This window comes from Ambystoma mexicanum, chromosome 3q, assembly GCF_040938575.1.
Source record: "Ambystoma mexicanum isolate Mex_15411 chromosome 3q, UKY_AmexF1_1, whole genome shotgun sequence".
NCBI lineage: Eukaryota > Metazoa > Chordata > Amphibia > Caudata > Ambystomatidae > Ambystoma > Ambystoma mexicanum.
Window position 1 is genome coordinate 1,001,039,298 of NC_090926.1, and position 22,821 is coordinate 1,001,062,118.

At 48.0% G+C, this 22,821-nt stretch overlaps 1 protein-coding gene across 3 annotated transcripts in view; it reads left to right on the top strand.

Annotated features, from left to right (window-relative positions):
* Nucleotides 1–22,821, top strand: part of CEP131 (centrosomal protein 131) — a 1,227,592-nt gene that overhangs the window by 171,605 nt on the left and 1,033,166 nt on the right. For all 3 annotated transcript variants that reach the window (XM_069655164.1, XM_069655163.1, XM_069655162.1), the window contains 2 exons: nucleotides 4,814–4,931; nucleotides 5,267–5,386. In XM_069655164.1, the coding sequence (XP_069511265.1) occupies nucleotides 4,814–4,931; nucleotides 5,267–5,386 (238 nt within the window). The remainder of the gene's footprint in view (nucleotides 1–4,813; nucleotides 4,932–5,266; nucleotides 5,387–22,821) is intronic.

The following is a 22,821-nucleotide window of genomic DNA, read 5'->3' on the forward strand; positions in this document are numbered from 1 at the left end:
GAGCCCACCTAACAAGAGGAGACAAGTCCATCCTCCTCCCCCCCCCCCCCTTTCCAGCCTTCACCCACATCCCCTCCACCGAGGGATGAGACGGGAACGGAGACTGTGATGATGGGGACGGATGACACGGTGGTGACGACGGAATGGACCTCCCATCAGCACCTCCTCGGGGCTCGCCGCCCCCCCCCCCTGACGAAATTGGCTTCTTCCACGCCATGATCGCCAGGGCATCTGAGCTCTTCCAGCTCTGCTCCGAAGAACAGAAGGAGAGCTTCCACTATCAACAACGGGAGGCCAAGAGGAAGACTGTCCTGTTACTGGACGACATCTGGGACGAGGGGCTGGCACTCCTGAAGAACCTGTCCACGGCTCCTGCTAAGAGACCGGTACGAGAAGAAGTACTGGGTCCCGGGCCCCATCCCTATGTGCCTCAGAGCACAGCCGTTCCCGGATTCAGTGGTCTCTGCGGCGGCCAAGAAGAAATCGGCAAGGGTGACGGCCTCAACTTCCACGTTCCCCCCCCACCCCCCGGACGCAGAGGGGAAGAATCTGGACGCCCTGGGACGACGGGTCATCTCGTCGGCGGCGACGACTTTTAAAGCGGCCAACGCCCTCGCGATTGTGGCACACTACGACAGGTAGCTGTGGTTCAAGATCGCTCCCTTCCTGGACTTCCTCCTGGACGACAAGAGGGCTGAGGCCCTGGAAATCCTACAGGAAGGCGAGGTGGCTTCGGACCACGCCATTATGGTGGCCGCGGACCTCGCTGACACCGGTTTTCATCAGATGGGCAACGTTTGCCTTCGCCGGCGCCGTTGGCTCAAGGCCACCAATTTCCACCAGGACGTGCAGACCAGGGTTCTGGACATGCCCTTCAACGGGAGCAACCTGTTCGGCAAGACAGTGGACGAGTCCCTGCAGGCTATTAAGGCGGACACCGAGACGGCTCGGTCCTTGGGCGCTCTTCAACAACGGCCACATCCCCATTCTAAACGGACATCGAAAATTCCTACGATTTGTGGTCCAAGGGCGACACTATCAGTTCAAGGCCCTTCCCTTCGGATTGAAGTCGGCGCCCAGGGTGCTCACCAAGTGTCTTGCACCAATGGCGGTGTGCTTATGCCTGCAGGGGACCCACGTCTACCCCTACCTGGGCAACTGGCTCATCCGAGCAAAGTCAAGGGAACTCGCCGTCGATCACACAGCGAAGACCATCCAACTGCTTATGGATCTGGGATTCTCAATCAACTTCGCAAAATCCCACTTGGTACCGTCGCAAGACGCCCTGATTCTGGGAGCCAGACTCGACACAGTGGCACGATTGGCTTCACCGTCGGAGGAAAGGACGAAGGCCACCCTGGGCAAGGTACATCGGCTGTTCACCATGGACGTGGCCAGGACGAGATCCATCAAGTCCCTACTCGGAATGATGTCCTTGTGCATCTACCTCGTGCGCTTATCCAGGCTACGGATGCGACCACTGCAGGAGTTCCTTGACGCCCGTTGGTTGCAAGCGGCGGGCAGCTTCGAAGACAGGATCTCACTCAACAAGAGTTTTCACCAAGCGATCCGGTGGTGGGGCACCCGCGCGCATCTAGATGTGGGCATGGACTTCCAGACCCCGGCACACCAGGAGACGGTGACGACGGACGCCTCCCTGGAGGGATGGGGGCGCACACCGGAGATCTCCACGCAAGAGGCCTTTGGTTCCCGGAGGAGCGGTCACTACACATCAATGTCCTGGAGCTCTGAGCCGTGTTCTGGGCTCTCAGGTCGTTCCTTCCGTCCCTCAAGGGCCAAATGGTAAGGGTCTTCACCGACAACACCACCATGATGTTCTACATCTGGAAGCAGGGTGGCACCAGATCCCCAGCCCTATCCAAGGAAGCGTAGGATCTGTGGTACTGGGCCGTCGCCCAAGGGTTGTTCCTGGTACCCTTCCATCTGACAGGAATAAAGAACACTATTGCCGACTCACTCAGCAGGGAGCTGCGCTCGTGCCACGAGTGGGAACTGCAGCAGGATCAAGTGGATCTCCTATTCCGACGGTGGGGCAATCCCCAGATCGACCGATTTTCAACGGCGACAAACGCCAAGTGCCGGAGGTTCGCTAGCAGGTTTTCCCAGCCGGGGAGCATGGGCGATGCCTTCTCATAACCCTGGGACGTCCTATTCCTGTATGCGCTCCCTCCGTTGCCGTTGCTGCTGCGACTCAACAGTCAACTCAGATGATCCTGGTGCAGGATGATCCTCGTTGCACCGGCATGGATGAGGCAGATCTGGTTTCCGGACCTTCTGGACTTGTCAGCGTCCTTGACTCTCGTGCTATGGACACAAATGGAAGAGGTTCTCTGTCTGCTGCCGTGCACACAAGATTAACCCTCTGTGGATTACGGCCCCTCCAGTGCTGCCGTACTTGCTATCGCTGGCCAAGGCAGGCTGGCGCATGCCTCCATCAAGATCCATCTGGTGGCTATCTCTCACTACACCACAACTCCGGGGCGGTCATCTCTATGGTCTCCTCACCTGGTGAAGGAGTTCATGAAAGGACTGTTCCGATCGTTCCCGCCGGTGAAGGCTCCGACCGCGGCATGGGAGCTCAACGTGGTGCTGACCAGGCTCATGGGGCCGCCATTTGAGCCGCTGCATTCGGCACCGTTTACGTTCCTGTCGTGGAACACAGCGTTTCTTGTGGCCATCACCTCCGCACAACGAGTGGGAGAGATCCAGGACCTCTCCTATAAACCTCCATACCTGACATTCTATGAGACGAGGGTGCTGCTGAGGATGCACCCCTCCTTCATGCCTAAGGTGCCATCGGACTCCCATCTCAACGAGCCCTTGGCGTTACCGGTTTTCTTCCCGTCGCCTTCATCGCCGGCTGAGAGGACTTTGCACTCGCTGGATGTGGCTAGAGCACTGAAGTTCTACGTGGACCGCACAGAGTTTCGGAAGACATCACAGCTGTTTGTGAACTTTGGACCTGTGAACCAAGGGAAGGCCCTCTCGAAGGCTTCCATTTCCAGATGGTTATCCGTCTGCATCATGCACTGTCACTGGTTGCCAAACCGACCGGCGCCCGGCCGTCCGAGAGCCCATTCAACCAGAGCGATTGCTGCTATCATGGCGTTCCTGTCTGGTGTGCCCCTGCTGGACATCTGCAGGGCTGCTATTTGGAGGTCGACGCACACCTTCACGGGATTCTACTGCGTCAACCAGGATTCCAGGGAGGAGTCCAGAGTCAGCCAGGCAGTGCTGCGCAACCTGTTCGCCTGAAGGTGAGCCTGGAAAGGAGGTAAGAGATGCTTAATGTTGAATTGTTGAAATGCTTAATGTTGAGCCTTGCCATCTCCTGTGGTTGTGCATGTGTGTACTAAGTATTCTTGTATCATGAGCATTTGAATCCATGCCAGACCCCATGCTGGAGAAGGAACAAGTTACTTACCTGTAACTGTTGTTCTCCAGCATGGGTCTGGCATGGATTCACATGCGATCCCTCCCGCCTTGCCCTCTGCTGCTCTTCTCTTGGTCCTACTGCCACTTTACGTGCTACCAAATCTGAAGATGGCTGCCAGAGGAGGGGCTTAGGTAGAGGGCAGTCATTGGCTGGGGGCAGTATGACCCACAGACCAGTGATTGGTTACTAGTAGAAAGACAGTTCAGAAATGAAACTAAACAGATTTTTCTTTTTCTTTACCGAGGATTCCCAGCCTGACGAAGGGAATATTCAAGAGCATGTAAAGCCATGCCAGACCCATGCTGGAGAACAACAGTTACATGTAAGTAACTTGTTCTTTAGGGCTGATGGGCATTGTAAAGCACCCATGAGCCGAAGTTTGCAGATTTCTGGATTATGCTTTATTTTCCTGACTTCTTCCCCAATTGAGGTTGCTGTTAATGCTGATATTGAAAGGGTGTTTTTTTTAAGTGTGGAGTGTCCCGTTTTGAAACCCAACTAATTGCATATGTGTATCCATTGTTTTATTTATCTTTGATTTAATGCATCTATCTTGCTAAATAAATGTATATAATTATCTCTGGGAAGAATATTTTGCTTCACAAGCTCTTGTGTTTAATAGTACTTTGCAGCAAACCCTTGTTCACTATAGTCTAATGCTTCTCAGTCTTATTTCCAATTGAGAGTTTGGGTACACGTTTGCGTGAATGATTTGCATGTCTGCTAAGGTTGGCTTATCAGAACCCTACACAACCGATTCTGAAATATCCTAACGGTGAAACTCCCAGATACAGAATTGGGTTGACCCCCTTGCTGGCTTTTGCTCTTCATTTCCCCTCACAAGTGTTTCTGCCCCAGAATATTTATCATGCTGGAACGGTGCAAAGAGGCCACTGGGCAGTTTTGTGGATAGTGCTGGGCCCGTGCAAGTGAGAATTATATGCATTTTTATTTGGTGGATTTTCGAAGACCATTGTAAATAAATCTGTCAGTGACAGGTTTTGAAGGTCAGCAGCCTCTTCTTTTTTTTTTTTTTCCTGCCGGAGTTCCATCCTTATGGAATCATAAGCCTTTTTTAATTCCTGCATGGCAATTCTGTATTTGTGGAATTGCAAAGAAAAATAATCTGCTTTGCAGCAGGTCAAAGTGGACCTGCATAAATGAGCGATAACTGCGTGACCCTATCTCTCGCACAGCTCCGAAGAAAGGGGAGAGGGGGAATATTATTGACAAGAGATAGCCATGGTACCAGTCAAGGGGGTGCATTCTCCAGCCAGTTTAAGGAGCGCTATACATATTATTTATCTACTACTTTTTAACACTTGCACTCACTGCTTTTGTTCCTCATGTTTTTAGGTTTATCCAGCAGGTGAACCAGGCAGCAGTCACCATCCAGCGCTGGTACAGGCACCACTCCCAAAGACGCCGTTTGGGTGCTGCCTCTCTCCGACGAATGCTCTCTGCAAAGAAAGAGGTACGACTTTTGGTGCAGAGCTCTCCATCTCTACGTCCTGCTCATTTTTTTTTCTTTCTCCCTGTGCTCTGCTTTGTTTCCTCAACCTTCCTCTAATTTTTTGATCTGGCCACTCTCTTCAAGAACTTTACTGATTGGCACAGGTAGCAAATCCTAATATCTTTTCCTTCTCAAACAGGTGATTCCTGTTGCTTTATTATGACTTCATATGTTGGGATATTATGTAACCCTCTTGTGAGATTGTATTGAACAATGTGTAGGAATCAACTTTACTTAGAGTAGCGTTGGTGGCAGAAATTAAATTGTTGTAAACTTGCTACTGTCTGAACATTAAGGAAAAGCAGCATCAGTTGGCTGAGTCAGGCAGTGTCTTGGAAGTGCAGCGGAGGAAAGAAGAGGAGCGCAAGAAAATCCGGGAAGAAAAGGCACATCAGGCCAGGATAGCAGCGATTCAGGTGAGCAGCTGATGTCTAGTAAGAACTGATATGTATAAAATGCTTATTGGATTATGCTGAGCAGTGTTAAAGTGTGCAGCACCACCCAAAATAGTTAAACACTATACTCCCTTCAAATAATAAACCAGAACTTGTGTTATCAATCCTCAATTGTCAACAACCGTTGAGGGGAAAACTGTTACACTCCAAACAGTATAAAGTAAACATAATGGGTGAAGACCCTCCAACCCCCTGACACTAGTGCGCTCAGTTGGTATTACTATCAAAATAAAAAGTCATTAAAGGCATAATTACTTTGGTTTTTTAATTTAACAAGATACTTATTGAATCACATTGTAACTCGTACCTATCTGCCTGTGATCTCGTGCTTTAGCAAACATCAACTCACTGGTGCAATTGTAGATGTTTCGCTGAAAGAAATGTGGCTTTTTCTAGGCTAGATCCAAACATTCTCTTCTGTAACTTTAAACTTAAATTTGCACATTAGACCTATCCTTCTTAAACCAGCACAATACAGACTTAGCCATGCCTTGATATTTGACAAACCCACCTGAGAGAGAACGCACAAAATTAAAAAGGAAGACGTGAAATTGAGAGAATGTCTAAAGAACCATAAAATATGCAGTTGGTAGCTAGACCAACCCATCACACCGATGTATATTCTATCATTTGCACAAGACATTCCTGAAGTGCACCAAGTCCAACATGTCTGCATCATCTCAGGCTTATACCATTAGGTAAGTGTTATTAAATGTGACTTTGGCCATGGTAAAACCTTCCCCTTATTCAAGTTCAAATGCGAGTCACTACTATGAATAATTAGAAGTGGACCCAAATGGGAATTTTAATTTTTAACTCCTATTGTCATCTCGTCCAAATCTTATCTTGGCATTACAGCTCATTAAGCTAACTGCAAGCTCTACTAATCTCGGTTCTGATGCTTTCGATCAACCATTTGGGGAGTCTATAAAGAGAAGTATAAATATATGATAAGATAGTATTGTGCCCATGCATTTATTACTTATAGGTCTTATATAGTGGAGATTACCCCATTCCTTATTACCTCTGATTAATCTTGGTTAATTGGTCTTTTCCCTTTGCCTCATGTGGGCAAGCCCTTTTTCCAATTCTTGGAATTTACAGCCATAAGTATTCTGGTCTGATAACCGGGAATGTGTCAGGAAGGTATAGCAAAGAGCAATGAACTATGAATAACAATGGTACTGGGAGAGTACTTGACTTTATTTCCCATTCCCAATTTGTTAAAAGTATTCCCTAATATACTTGAAAAGGGAGGGTCAATAAAGCCACATTGAGCGTGTAGTAGGTTTAAACCTAAGACACTTCAGGACCGTTCGATGAAGCGTTTGGCCCACCACGCCAGGCAGGCGGCCATGGCAGCGGAGAGCACCTTCAGCGACGGCAGCGACGCCGTACTTCAGACGGCGAGGGCATTACGGTGTCGAAAGACAGCCGAGCGCAAGTCCCTGACCTCGGAAGGTCATCCGGCAGGGCGGCTATGGGGAAGACCCCCGGCGACACAAGCGCTTCACACACCACACACACTAAACACACGAAGTCCAACCGAGACTCAACGACGTTAAGTTCTCGGAAAGAGGCACAAACAGAACGGTCCGATTCGGTGTCCTTTGGGCGTTCTCGATCGAGATCGCCGCATGACTCCAGGCAATCATCCACTCTTGCCAAGAGTGCCTCGCTCCCTAGGCTAACAGAAGTTCGATCGTCGGAAGACAGACGACTTCCACCCCCAGGCCGCGCTCCAGGCGTCGGAGCCCGCAATCAAAATCAGCGAGGCCCCATGCTCGAAGGACAGGGACCCTACCCCCGATCCTCAACGCCAGGCGTTGAAAACCTCCGGAGCCACAAAAGGACAGGGAAAACATTTTTCCACTCACGGGGAGGGGGGAAAACAGCAGAAGAAGCAACCTTTGCACTCTTCCACACCTGTGAAACACACCACTCCCCCTAAACAGACAGACAAAACCAGGTCTGCTGATATGTCTAAAACCAGCAAATCTACTCAAGATAAATCCCCGAGACTTGCTGAGGGAGTCATTCCCACTTCCAAAAAATGGTCGAGTGAAGACATAGATAGGGTCATGTCAAGGATGTCTTCTTTGGCTGATTTTTACGATAAAAATCCAGAACATTTCCTTTCCTATGATCCACAAGGGGCGACACCCTCAGGCTCTAATGATCCTATTCCCCTCCCCCCCCCCCCCCCCCCGAGTAAGAAGCCCCGGTTTGAAACACCGATGAGGCCTACAGACCCCTTCGAGGTTCAACCATACTCAAGACCATACTCACTGTATCAAGGAGAGGCTTCCTTTGGTGAGGACCAAGAATTTGGCATGGTAGAAGAGCAAACCGGGACGGGCTACTATGGGGATGATGAGGACCAGGAAGAGGAAGACCCTGAAACCTACAGAGTAGATTCCCCGGTAGAAAACGAAGCCCCGGTTACCGACTCCCCTGTCGATAACCAACCCCTCCTAAACGAGGTTCTCGCACGTGCAGCGGAACATTTCCATATTGACATCCACGGTGTCCAGGAGGAGAGGGACTTCGCAGAGGAGTTAGTGGGAGAAAGGAGGCCTGTTGCCCAGACCATCCCTATGCTTAAGTCCATTCAGCGAAGAATAGACCCGTCCCTGGTGAACCCGAACCTCACCAGAGCAGTCAATCCCAGGGTTGAAAAACTTTTCAGGGCAGCCCAGTCTGACCTTCTCTATATAAGAGGACATCTGAAGCCAGACTCCCTAGTTGTCACTAACACTCGTAAGAGGGCTGGAACACCCTTGTCATCGTCCGAAGCTCCTCCCGACAAGGAGAGCAAAAAACTTTATGGTTTCGGCAGGAAAGTAGCCTCAACGTCCGCCTATCAAGCAAGGATTGCAAACTCCACCACCCTGTTGGCCAGCTACAACTGCCATCCGTGGGAAGAAGTCGCGGCACTCATAGCCTCTGCTCCTGAACCTTTAAAGGGCCAGTTAGCTCGTATCTCCACTGAGGGTAGAGCCGTGTCTGGTTGCATTTTGAAAGCAACCTTTGACGCCGCGGACAACGCAGGCAGATTGATAGCAGAAGGCACTGTTATCAAGAGACATGCATGGTTACGGCAGTCTGGTTTTAAGGCAGAAACCCAGGCATCATTGTTGGACAAACCGGTGGAAGCCGATCTGTTTGGTAAGGCGGTCGAAGACGCACTGAAGAATGCCAAGGACGAATACGAGACACTCAAGTCCCTTGGCCAGTTAACCAATAAACCCCCTAACAAGAGAGGGAATAGTCATTTTCGTCGCCCACGCGGCCAAAATTCCCAGAGAGGATCTAACTATTCCCAGGGACAGGGTACACAGTGGAACAACAGCCAATAGTCTACCCAGGGTTACGGCAGGGGTAATAGGAGAGGTCGTGGTAAAGGCAGAGGCAGCCCCAGCAAGGGAGGCGGCACGCCTCCACCAAAGCAGTGACGCTCAGTTCAGGGTCCCTTCTCACGCAACCCCAGTAGGGGGACGCATTTCCAACTTCACCCAGGCTTGGGAAGGGATCACATCAGACAGATGGGTGCTGTCAACAGCATCCACAGGGTACTGTATAGAACTACTGCAGCGTCCCCGGAACCATCCTCCATGACAAAGAGTACACTCTTTAGAACATCAGAAGATTCTCCTCGAGGAGATCGCCATTCTGCTAGAAAAGGACGCGATAGAACTCGTCCCGGGACACCAGGTAAACAAGGGTATTTATTCAACTTACTTCCTTGTGCCAAAGAAAGATTTGACAATGCGCCCAGTATTGGACTTGCTGCCTGCCAACAACTATGTCAAGCCCCAAAAGTTTCGTATGACTACGCTACAAGAGGTAATCCCCCTCCTAAAAAAGGGGGATTACATGGCAACCTTGGATATGAAAGATGCTTATTTTCATATTTCCATGTTCCCAGCGCACAGAAGGTACTTGCGCTTCAAGGTGGACAGTCGAAACTACCAATTCAAGGTACTGCCCTTCGGGATAGCTTCAGCACCAAGGGTATTCACCAAGGTACTGGCGGTGGCGGCTGCACACCTACGCAGGGAGGCAATCCCGGTGTACCCTTATCTGGACGACTGGCTCATAACGGGGGAAACCCCAGTAATTTGCAGGACAAACATTCAAAGGACTATCAACCTCCTCCTCGAGTTAGGCTTCTCAATCAACAAGAAAAAGTCAAGCCTGGTGCCAAGCACCTCCAAACAGTTCCTAGGAGCAATCCTAGATACTCAAGAGGGGTTGACCTTTCCTTCAGAGGAAAGAATTCGGAATATACTACTGCAAATTCCGCATTATCAGTCCGGTCACCAAATAACGGTACGCAAAGCAATGCGTTTACTGGGCATGATGGCGTCATGTATTTACCTGGTCCCCCACGCGCGCCTGCGCATGCGTCCCATGCAGCAATGGTTGGCGAAACAGTGGTCTCAGGCAAGTGGTCAGTGGGATGATCTAGTGGTTGTTTCGCCAACACTAGTACAAAGCCTTCACTGGTGGACAAGAGAGAATCTCGCACAGGGGAAACCCTTTTACGATCCCGAAGTACAGGCAGTAGTCCCTACCGATGCATGTCTGACGGGGTGGGGAGCTCACCATCTCCACCACACAGCTCAGGGTCTCTGGTCTCCCTCAGTGGCCAAGAACAACATCAACCTGCTAGAGCTTCTGGCAGTATTCAGAGCGCTTCAAGCCCCACCTACTAAACCTGCAAATCCGGACGGACAGCACAACAGCCATGTTCTACCTGAACAAGCAAGGAGGGACTTGTTCGCCAAATCTGTCCAAGCTTGCCCAGAAAATCTGGATATGGGCACTCAGACGGAATATCTTCCTGCCATCACATGTTCCAGGGGAGCTCAATTCCCTAGCGGATGCTCTGAGCAGAGACTCCCTCCCAGAGGAACACAAATGGGTTCTACACAGAGAGGTCGTAGAAGATATCTTCTCTCAGTGGGGTTTCCCCACTATAGACTTATTTGCCACGCGAAAACAGACAATGCCCAGGATTTGCATCCAGGTTCCCCCAACCAGACTCCCAGGGGAACGCCCTGTGGATGAACTGGTCAGGGATGTTTGCGTACGCTTTTCCACCAACTCCTCATCAGGAAAGTGGTGAACAAGATGAACGATGACGCTCGTCCTAGTTGCTCCCATGTGGGCAAGACAACCGTGGTTCCCACAACTACGCAGGATGGCGGTGTGCGAGCCCATCAAACTTCCAGCCTGGTACAACCTATTGTCCCAGCACCAAGGTCAAACAGTGCACCAGCAACCCAACTCAATGAACCTAGCAGCATGGCTCCTGAGGTCATAGAGTTTGGACATCTCAATTTGCCACAGAGGTGTATGGACATCCTAAAGGAATCTAGGAAACCAAACACAAGGCACTGTTACTTTGACAAATGGAAGAGGTTTGTTATCTGGTGCCAGAGTAGACAAATCAACCCTGTTGATTGCACTCCTTCCACTATTGTTACATACATGCTCCACCTGCTAGATGCAGGATTGGTTTTTAACTCACAAAGTACACCTGGCAGCCCTGTCGGCATACACCACTTCCCATAGCAAGGTCTTGTGGTGGAAAGTACCAGTAGTAAAAGCCTTCATGGAAGGAGTAAAGAGACTTCACCCTCCTATTTCAAACCCACCACCAGGGTGGGACCTTAATGTGGTGCTAGCCAAGCTCATGGGACCCCTTTTCGAGCCCATGCATAAAAGCAGTCTCAAACAGCTGACTTATAAAACGGCCTTCTTAGTAGCTATTACTTCTATAAGAAGGGTCAGTGAAATTCAGGCTCTGTCAGTGCAGGATCCCTTCTTTACTGTCCATAAAGACAAACTGGTTTTACGCACACACCCTAGGTTCTCACCTAAGTTTATATCAAAATTCCATGTAAACCAGTCCATCAAGCTTCCGGCTTTCTTCCAAGACCCTCAAAGCTCGGCTGAGGTGAAACTACACACCCTAGATGTGCGTAGGGCGGTCATCTACTATGTAAATAAAACCAGACAGCTAAGAAAAACAGATCAACTGTTTGTCTCCGTAGCTACAGGCAGAGAGGGGGATCGCGTCTCTAAAGGTGCCATCTCGAAGTGGATTATTAACTGTATCCAGCTGTGTTACTCACTCTCTGAAAGAACTCTGCCTTTCACGCCAAGAGCCCACTCTACTAGAGGCATTGGGGCCACTCTGGCTTTCATTGCAAATTTACCCCTTGACACCATTTGCAAAGCAGCTACTTGGAGCTCTATTCACACTTTTACTCAGCATTACTGCATTGACACCCATTCCAAGGCAGATACACAAGTGGGACAAGCGGTTCTAAGACACTTATTTGCTCATGACCCTTCTCACACCCCACCTCCTTCTTCTGGTACTGCTCGCTAATCTATGCACAGCATGTGATCTAAGCAGATTCCACAAGCCTCAGAAGGGATACATTACTCACCGTAATCGTATTTCTGATGCTTGTAGCTGCTTAGATTCACATGCGACCCACCCTTCCTCCCCTCTGAGAGAAGGCGCATGATTGCTTGTAGTCTTACCTTTTCTATCTATCTGCTTGGATTATCTGTACTCGCGCTACTCCTCATGCTACCTCATGTCAGAAAAAATACAATCTGAGGATCCTAGACGCGTGAGGGATCTTGGGTACAGTGGACGTCACACTAGGGATAGTATTACTGGCACGCCCTGTGTCGACGCCCATTTTCGAGTTTCGAAAAACAAACTGTAATACTCCGCAGCTTCCACTAGATGTCGGCCTATGCACAACATGTGAATCTAAGCAGATACAAGCATCAGAAATACGATTACGGTGAGTAATGTATCATATATATGCACAGTCTGGTTCAAAAGAAGGGCTACTGGGTGAGCTTGTACTATCTTGATAAGTTACAAGTACCATTTGTTCTTTCCATTAACTGAGAATTTCTAGAATCATTTTCCTGACTGAGAGACATACTCAGCTTTTATAGAGTGCTCAACTCTCCTGAGCGATAGATTAGCAATCTCCTTAGTGAGGGAATCCAAAAGATTTGCACAACCCAAACACTCCTTGCATAAAATTGGCTGACCACCATATTATCAATTTCATCAGCTTGCAACTGTACCTAATAACGCTGTAGAAAAAACCTTTTATAGGCAATGCTGTTTTTACGAATATGTTTGGTATATTTTGTTTCTGTGCTTTGTTACCAGATTACGTATTTGACATGATTGTTTTATGTGTTACTTGAAACAATTTTTAGTATATCTATTGTGGTGTATTTTCTAGAGATTTGTGCGGATTGAGTGTGCCTGTTAGTCGGTCTACTACTCCTACCCGAGTGTTAAGCCTTGTCGTCCTGCCCATGCTACCTGCCTTAAGAGAGGCTTGGCTTTCCTTTCTTGTCAGATATTTTGGCCTCCTGCCTAGAGTTAGTGGTTGCAGCATCCTCAACATGTTTAGGTCTACTTGATTGTAATTATTTGACCTTTTCCAATTTGACTTAATTGTTTTGGTCATTTATTTGGTCAAAAATGTGGGGGGAGACTCCCTGCACCTCCACCCACCACTCCCCTCCCCCCACCTTAACCTACTCCCTTACCCCTCCCCATATATTTATTTAATTTAATTTGACTGAAAAAACTATCAAAACATTTTGGTCGAATTGAAAAGGTCAAATATTTTTCGACCAAGTATGTGAATACCTCCTCAACAGAGTGTGGTAAAAAACTGCCTTAAAGATGTCTTGCTTTGAGGAGAGACTGTTTGACTCATCTATTTTCCTGTCATGGCTCTTTAAGGACTTTGAATTCTATAGTTTAATATATTTGTAAAGCAAAAACAATCATCTGTATGTTGGTGCTGAGCACTAAATGTGATCTGTCTTTTAACAAACATATGGTCATATACTTGCTAAATTGGGCTGCCTATAGTGATTTGTGAAAAAAGCAGATAATCATGTACTTTGCCCTAAACCCTTTGGTATGTGTTGTGAAGTTCTTGGATGGATGTATGGAATGTGTGAGATCAGAGAGAATGCTGTATTATGAGATTGTTGATGTATGAGTGAGGGAATGTTTGAAGAGGTTCCAGCCCAGGCAGTTGGAGATATATACGCCAGGGTGGTGGGAGCCAGTGGGCTCCTATTAAGTAACTTGTTGAAATCTGATGTTACAACTTTACGGGAACTTGCAAGCAACACACCTGAAGTGCCACAGAGTGCCCTTGATAACACTGGCAACGAGTTGGTCTTCAAAAAAGATCCATGTGTGCAGAGTATCAGGAACTGGCAAGAATTAACCTGCTGTGGGAGAGCGGGGTGCGGGAAGCGAGGACCCACTGCCCCCAAATGTAAGATCCCATCACCCAGGGCGAGAAGATACAGTCTGGCGAGGAACATGGGTAAGGAGACCCCCAGGGAATTGAGGAGTGTAGTCAGACTCTGGGGCACCCTGCAGGAGACTGCCTCAAAGACCAGCCCCAAAACTGCGAAGAGACTGGACAAAGAAAGAAGTTTGAGGGTGGTTGCCATTCGCCCAGGGCGGCCCTGGAGGTGCAGGTTAGGGTGTTCGTTATGGTGGGACACTGCAAATCCCTTGAAGAAACGCTTGAAATAGAAACTGCTGAAATAAACAAAAAAAGGAGACCAATGTTGTACATGCCCGTGATGGTGAATGATGTGTGTGCAGTAAAGAATTTGTGTGCCCCAGTGAGCTAGCGATGGTGTACGGTTGGGAAGCATAATGGTTGGAGCGGGGGGGGGGGGGGGTCTATGCCTCTAGACAGTTGGGAGAAAATTATGATATCCTGTTGGAACGTCATTCGGCGTACTGGAGTAAAGGACCCAGCAACATAACCACGCATTGGATTCCTTTGCCGTGTCAACAAGATTCCTTGTCAACAAGACTCTGTGAAGCAGTTAAGCTGCGCAGCGAAGGAATGTTGATACAAGTTTGGAGAGGCGGTATGCTCTACTGTCCGAGTCGTGACTCTGTGCATGTGCATCTGACAGCATCTTTGTGACCAGCTGCATTGGCAAGGAAGCATGAGGTTCAGAGAGATGCATAGACACGTTGCTATTTGGATGCCCCACTACTTCAGCAATAGTAATCTGGCTGTAGTTATCTTGGGTGTTTGGGAACACGGAGACGGAGGACCTGATAGAGGACGCTATATGCATTTCCATGCATGTTTAGTAGTGGTTGCCTCATTGATGAAAGTATGTACATGTGAAGTGCACAGTAGAGTGTAGGAAAAAAGAACACGTGCAATGCAGAGGATGCATATAAGCCATTTTGTAGGTGGATGGGCGTGAAATTAAAATGGCCTAGTACTGTAGGTGAAACTACCCAAAATTAGGTTAAGTTTAAATGTGATGTGGTAGTCTTAACGATATGAGGAATTGAAGGTTTAGTGCTGCTGAATGTGGAATGGACTTTTAGGAAACTGCCATGTGTTTCCAAGGAAACATGTTTGCGGGGCAACAGTGCCGAATGCTGTTTTAGAACTGGTGGAATGCAATATTGACATTTAGGAACATCCATTGCACAAGATGGAAAGTGGATGGTCAATGACCATGTTGGATAATATTGGGCAAAACGCTTGTTAGATCTTGTATAGGTTTGTGCTACAATATTAAGTATGTATGCAATAGGAACTATGTGCAGAGTTTATAGCATGACAATGTAATGGGTGGATGGATTGGTATTGGTAAATTGATGTGTGCCATTAAATGCCGTTCGTTTGATACTGCATGCCTAATAATCCATAGTGATGGCGCAGGGAGTAGGCGCCGTACATGAGTCGGGGTGGTAAATATCCTTTAGGTGAGATGTTACTGGGGGGGACTGCATTTCTATGTTAAAATGTTATGTTATGTATGGTCTGATACTGGGAGTTGGTCAGCAGTAAAGGAGTGGTAGCCAATGGCAAAAGTACAGGACTACTCTAAGAGGAAGTCAGCAGTAAAAGTATGGGACAACTCTGAGAGGTAGTCTGTGGTAAAAGTAAGGGTACATGCCTAGATGTGTTTACAGAGTTGCACCGCTCTTTAAAAAGGTCCGAGTATGCTTTTAGCATGTGTCTGGTGAAGTTCAGAGTTGTGTGCATGATTTATAAATTGTGTGCGTCGGGTAAGGAAGGGAGATGTGTTGTGAAGTGGATGGATGGATGGAATGTGTGAGGTCTGAGAGAATGCTGCGAGATAAGAATGTTGATGTATGAGTGAGTGAATGCTTGTGCAAAACAGAAAATATAAACCGAATTGAGAATCGGAACAGGGTATCCCCAATATTTCCTATGCGCACAGGGGCTGGCCTAAACCCATGGTCTAAACCAGCCCGAAACATTCTAGAGGGTGCAGGGCTGGGCTAAGAGTCATCCCATGTCTGGACAACTGCAATTTTAGGTATGCCTCATTGTTTTCCCAAACAAAAGAATACCCAAGAAACAAAATGGCCATGGGCTGGACTTAAAATGAATACATCAGTAACCTAATGGTTACCACAAACGTACATTGGCTACTAATGCCGGATATCGGTTTCTACCTCTGGGGAACACAACTAAATTATAACTGCCCGTGCCCTCCCCCCCCCCCCCCCCAGCTCTCCCTGCCTACTTCCAAAAACCAATCAATGGTGATACCCTAAGCTTAAAATGGGGTGCTTAAAGAGCATTCCTATCCTAGTTGGATCATATGCTAACAAAGTATTGCAATAAAAAGGGTGTTACGACAATTCTTCTAAAGTCCTCCCAGGCGCTTTATACAACTATACATTGGGGCAATACATTAAATTCCAACTCTTAATATAGACCCTTTACTGCTGGTAGCCTACACAGAGGAGTCAGACTCGTTTTAGGAGGGAGAGTGGGCTGTAGATGGGTACAAAGACTTTGTAGCATACATATGGTGCAAAGAAACACTGATGGACTTGGTTTATTTTATATATGCACAGGCAAAGAGAATTCTTTAGAAAGGTAAGTACTATTATCCTTTATAAACACAATTCTAAAAACCAACACAATACTTATGGTATGCAAACGAAAGTATAAACCCAATTTAGAATGGCAGTATGCAGTTCAAGGTGAGTAAAATCTAGTGATATACATTGAGATTGGCAGAATGTTATTCATGTGGAGGAAAACCACATAAGTAGACTTTTAGAATGCCTATGTAATTCAAGGGAAGCAGAACCTTTTGGTAATAACCTACAGTTTTATTCTGTTTCAGGAATACTATAGTCCTACCACACTGTTAGCAAGTATGTACCTGGCCACTTGTATAAGTTATTCTGTTTCAGGAATAAATACACTTGCACTACCCAAATGACTGGTAAGCACCTTCCAACATATGCAACATATTCTTCTCTCAGTAATGGGCACAGTTACAACACTATCACTTTTCAGAACAGGGTTCAAGGGTAAACAATAACTTATCAATTACTATTCAGTGGAGCAGTAAGCAACTCATGGACACGTAAGAACCCAGAATGCACATTTAGAATGGCAATATGTCATTAAAGGTGAGTAAAACTATATTGGGCATACACTCTTACAATATTTCTCTTACAGGAATAGTTGGTTATTGTTAGGTAAGATTGTATGCAGTTCCCTTTGGGTGCACTAAAACAACCCTGACCTCCTGGAAATAGGAACCCAACCTTTGGTATAAGTCTGTACTACACAGGTTAGTAGCGTGTTGAACAGCCAGGCTTATCTCAAGAGGGATCAATGTGAGCTGTAGGGGAGTTACAGAGATTCACAGTGACAAGTATTCAAATAAACTCTTACACACAAGGTTTCTTGATTAAACAATTATTAATGTATTAAGTCAGTTAGAGTAAGCCTTCTTCAGAAAGGGGCAATATAATAGTAACCCACAAATACTCAAGTCCACTCTTAATATTGCTAAACCAGTAAGTACCCATGGCACACACACCTCCTACACCCTCAGGTGACTTTAGTAACTAGGACACTGTGGAAATTAATATACCACTGTTTGCATTTAGAATCAGACTTAAGAGTTTGGCAAAGAAAAGGTTATTAGAACAGAACAAGAGATCTCACAAATATTCAGAAGCAGGTAAGTACTTTTGGTAACCCCCAATGCAAAGTTAGTTAACCCCTTCCTGCAAGGAGGACAAAACACAATGTCAGAGGGCAGAAGAGTCATTCAGGGAGCCAGTCTAGGCCAAAGTCAATTGGGCAAAAGTTTTGGTGAGCTGAAGCAGTTCTTGCAGGTAAGTAAAAGTCTTGCACAATGTCTTTGTAGAAAAGAAGAATTCAAAGCAGGGCCACAAGCTGTTTAGACTTGTGAAGTAAAGCAGCTTTCAGCAACTCTACAGAGCAACCACAACAGGTCTCACCAACAGAGAACAAGTGCAGTTACACAACAAGAGGTAAGTTCTTAGACTGTACAGTAACTTTAGGTTGAAGAAAAAGGGCAGCAGATGACTTCAGTTCCTGTGCTGCACTGTAGATCCTGGTGTTCCTGGGCTTCCGTTGTGGGGACAAGAGGGAGGATGTCTGGGTACTTCTGCACTGCAATGGGACGGTCACCGACAGCAACCAGCAATCTTCAAACAAGTGGCACTTCGGTGTTTCAGCTATTCGTGTGGGCTTTCCTTGCATCTGGGGTCCAGCACTCTGTTGAGGTGGCTTAGGATCGGTCAGGCCTGCTTCCTGGGAGTCTGTAGGATCTTCCTGGTGCTCTTGGCCAGTTTAAAAGCAATGCACACGATCTGGTGTTCCTCTCCCTGGCTATTCGATTCCAGCAGAAACTGCAGTGGAATTTCAACCAGCTCAGAGGATGTCCAAGTGGCTTACTTTGGAGTTGATTGGTTCCACCAACTCAAGGGGAGAAGTCGTCCTTACAGGGGCTTCTCTGTCGATACGAATTTGGAGTTTCAGCACAGCAGCAGGGCTTCACCGGGCAAACCAACGGTCCAGGAGTTGCAGCAGGCGTCTTCAAGTTCTTCTTCAGATACCTTCTTCCAGTGGTTGACTCTGCCTTCCAAGCCAAAAAGCCTTGCCTTTTATGCATATTTCTCCCATTCATTCCAGCCCAGCTGTCAGTCACCCAGCAGGGTGGCTGTCCTTGCTGGACAGCCAGCCGGCCAATCGCCTAAGATAAGATATGATATGGCATTTGTAACGCGCCTATACACAAGTGTTTCACGGCGCGACGAGGCAAGGGGGGGAAAACAAAGGGAGACCGACAACGATCCTACTAGGCCAGGTGTCATTCAGATCGCGCAAGTGCAAGGGTAGGGGGAAAAGGAGAGGGGAAGTGCATTACAGGGTCAATAGCATACAGGCAATAACAAGGGCCAACTAGTGGCAGTGCGAGTAAGTGCAGATAAGTGCTGGGAAGGGGGGGCTGTGGGATACAGACACAGTCTTGTAGTGCAGGGGGTGCCAGGGAAGCAGTGCAGGGAGAGTGACTGGGCCAAGGACCGAGAATGGCGAGGGGCCCAATTGCAGATTCAGTGCAGTTTCAGTAACTTTAGCAGGGGAGAGGGGGAGAGAAAGCGGAGGCGAAGATGAAGGTTTTGAGGTACTTCCTGAACCAGAGATGGTTCTCCTCAAGTTTCAGGGAGGCAGGTAGGCTCTTCCAGAGGGAGGTCCCTGCAGCGGAGAGAGATCTGCCACCAACTCGTTGTTTGGAGAAGCGGCTGACCCTGAGGGAGTTGGAGGCGGATGAGCGAAGAGCTCGAGAAGGAAGATATTTAGGAAGAGAGAGTTGAAGGTATTTTGGCCTAAGGCCCCAGAAGGCCTTGTGGACAATGCAGAGGGTTTTGAACTTGATCCTCGCAGTCACTGGGAGCCAGTGTAGTGATTTCAGTCCTGGAGAGATATGGTCCCTGGGCTTGAGGCCAAGGACAAGTCTTGCAGTCCTGTTCTGGATGAGTTGCAAAGGGCGGAGAGTAGAGGCAGGCAGATTTAGATGGAGGCTGTTACAGTAGTCCAGCTTCGAGAGAACCAAGGCTCTACAGACAGTGAGCTTCTGGGGGAAGGAGAGAAAAGGAAGGATACCTCTGAGGAGGTGTAGCTGGTAGTGTGACTTCTTAGAGACGTCAGATATGTGAGGAGAGAAGGAGAGTGTGGAGTCGAAGATGACCCTGAGGTTTTTTGCCTTGCAGGTAGGAGCAGGAAGAGGGCCAAGAGAGGCCGGCCATAGAGCTGCAGGGAAGGAGGGAGTGGGTGCGCCGATGAGTAGAATCTGTTTTACTGGCATTAAGGCAGAGGTCATTGCCGGCATACCTGTCCTGGATAGCAGAAAGACAGTCCAAGATGAGGGAAGGAGAAGAGGAGGCCGAGGGTAGCCTGAAAATGAGCTGGGTATCATCCCCACAGCACTAAAAGTAGGGGCATATAGCAGAGATGCGGTGGGCGATAAGTGCCAGATACTGGTTGAAGAGCCAGGGGGAGAGGTTAGAACCCTGGGGGACACCACAGGTAGAGAAAAAGATGTCAGAAAGGAAAGACCCCAGTTGGACATGGGAGGGTCGATTGGAGAGGAGAGGTCAGCCACGCCAGAGCCTGACCAGTGATACCCAGGTTATCACAGAGACGGTTGAGCAGGATGGTATGGTTGACAGTATCAAAGGCAGAAGAAGTATCAAGCAAAATGAGAACACAAGGAATATTAGAATCAAGGTTCGAGAGCAGGTCCTCATGGATGTTCAGTAGAGCAGTTTACGTGCTTCTGGTAGCTCTGAAGCCAGACTGATGGTCATGAAGACTGCCAACCGATTCAGCATGGAGATTAAGCTGGGAGATGGCCAGTTTCTCCAGGAGCTTGCCCAGGAAGGGAGTGATAGAGATTGGGCGGTAGTTAGCTGGGCAGGAGGGGTCGTAAGAGGGCTTCTTAAGAAGGGGAGTGGAAGACTCCAGAGGCAAAAGAGTGATTGCAGAAGTCAGCAGGGGCCAAGGTGTCGATGTGGTCCTTGATAGTTTTGGAGGAACAGGGGTGGACCTGTTTTGACGAGACTTTCATAGATCGGACTTGTCTCGAAACCTCGTCAGCAGAAAAAAGGGGAAAGGCAGAGAATGGGAGAGGGGTGGCTGCAGAAGGGCCAAAGGGAGAGCCGGGAATAGAGGGGGGGGAGGTGATAGGAGAGTGAGGACAGGATGTCCTGAGTTTTTGAAATGAAGTGAGAGGCCAGTGCTGTGCAGAGGGCCTGGGAGGGGACTGCAGCAGGGTTGGCCAGCTCCTTGCAGAATTTAGAGTTCGGCCGAATTGTTAGATGCCGCAGAGATGCGGGCTTGGATGGGGGCTCTCTTCTTGGAGAAAACGGAGAACTGGCATTGCCTTTGGAGCAGGCGACAGGCCAGTTTGTCAGAGGATGCACATGAGGCACGCCATTTCCTCTCTGCCACCCTGCACTTGCGTTTAAGGGTGACGAGATCCGAGTCATACCAGGAGTTACATTTGGATTTGGGCTTCAGGCGGATTCTCATGACAGGGGCAAGGATATCAAGAGTATCGGATATAGCAGAGTGGAGAGGGCTGTGTCAGGGTGGGAGTCAGCCGAAGGGAGAGGAGGGGGCGAGAAGGTGGCAGCAAAAGCCTCAACTGACACGCGCTTCATAGGTCGGATGACCAAGAAGGAAGGTGGCAGTGATGAGGGTGGCTTTGCCTGTGGGGTAGGGAGGGTGAGGTTTAAGGATAGGAGAAAGTGATCACTCCAAGAGAGAGGAGTGGAGAGGGGAAGGTCAGAGGAGATCAGAGCATCAAGAGTGTGCCCTGCAGAATGGGTCGAGAGTGAGAGAGAGTCGCAGAGGTCGCGAAAGAGTCCAGTGGGGGGATAGGAGGCACCTAGGTGGGTGTTGAAGTCTTCTAGAAGGAGGAGTTGAGTGGTTGAGGATAAGAGTGAGGAGGAGAGGTCCGCCCACTCAGAGAGGAAGGAGGAGATTTGACCAGGTGGCTTATAGATAGTAGCCACGATAAGGGAATGGCTAGGAGAGAGAGAGAGAGAGAGAGAGAGAGTCAGCAGAGAGTGCATTCCTGTCTCCTAGGAGACTAGGCACAGGGAGTTTCAGGCACCCCTCGCTTCCTGCTCCCACCATACACTCTGGAGCCAGAGGCAGACTTCACTTGTGAATCCCACCAAAGACAAATGAACAAAGGCACCAAACCTGGTTTGGTGCGCAGAAGGACCTTTCCACAATGAAATGGCGAAAAAAGACGGGTCCATTTTGGCAAAAATGGCACCCTTGGGTGCTTTACTGCAGCTGCGACCGCAGCCCGCGGTAAATGCACACCACAGTAGTTAAAAGTAAACCACTGCCACCAGCCAATCATCGAAGAAGGGTAACATAAAAATGTTACATGAGAAGCTATACTAAGGGGATACTAAGTAACCCCTCTAGCACCCTATTGTAACATAGTGTGTGCTGGGTCTAGAAAGTTACAAGTGTAAGTAAAGCCAATTTCACTTCACTGCTCTTGGAAACGATTGTTTATCCAAGAGAAGGTATTTAAACCTTTGGGAAACATGGAAGCCTTCCCTGTGTCACTGCACTGAAGGTGCTGTGTGACACAATGTAAAAGATTACGCCTATGGAGTTTCAGACTCCACAACCAAAAGAAACAGTTTATAATCACATTAAAATACATGAGAGAGTGGGAAAGAAAGGATCTCACTCTCTTCAGGCAAAACATTAAAATCCTAGAGTCCAGCAAAAGAGCTGGGGTCTCTAAGGTAGAGAGTAATTATCACTTTTCTGAGAATTCTCCCTAACAGTTATACCAATGTTACTTGGTATAAGGGTGGAATGCAATTCTAAGATAAGTAAGAACTCTATTTTTCAGATGGGCAATAAGCAACTCTAGGAAAAGTAAACTCTCAAAGACTGTTTTAGAAAGGCAATAAACAATACAGGGTAAGCAAAACCCAATGGTACACATTAAGAATGGCAGCAGATATTCAAGGTGACTAAAACCTAATGTTACTTTTCTAGAAGAGAGGCACACAATTCAAAGGTAAGTAAATAACTTCTATACTTTTCAGAGGGGTATTGAGCAACTCAAAGGTAAGTAAGAACTTAGTGACACCTTTATAAGTAAGTACTGTTTACATTTTCTAGTCAGAGGGCTTACACATGAGAGTTCTTCCCTTTTCTAAGGCATGAGTGATCTCCTAAGTAGAAGAGGGACCCCGGTGGACTAGTGGCTAACAGCAGGCAGGTCAGGAAAAGACTCAGATGTTGGAAATTTGTCTGAGTTCAAGAGGATTTCTCGTCAAACAAGTAACTAGTTTGCCAAAGTCAATATTTTGGAAGTGGAAAAAATCATCTTATCTCTGAAACCATCCAATTGCCAGGGTGACCTGTGCCCTGCTCAGCTCATCAAAGATGCTGCCCGGGACCTCTCCCCTTTCATCACAAAAC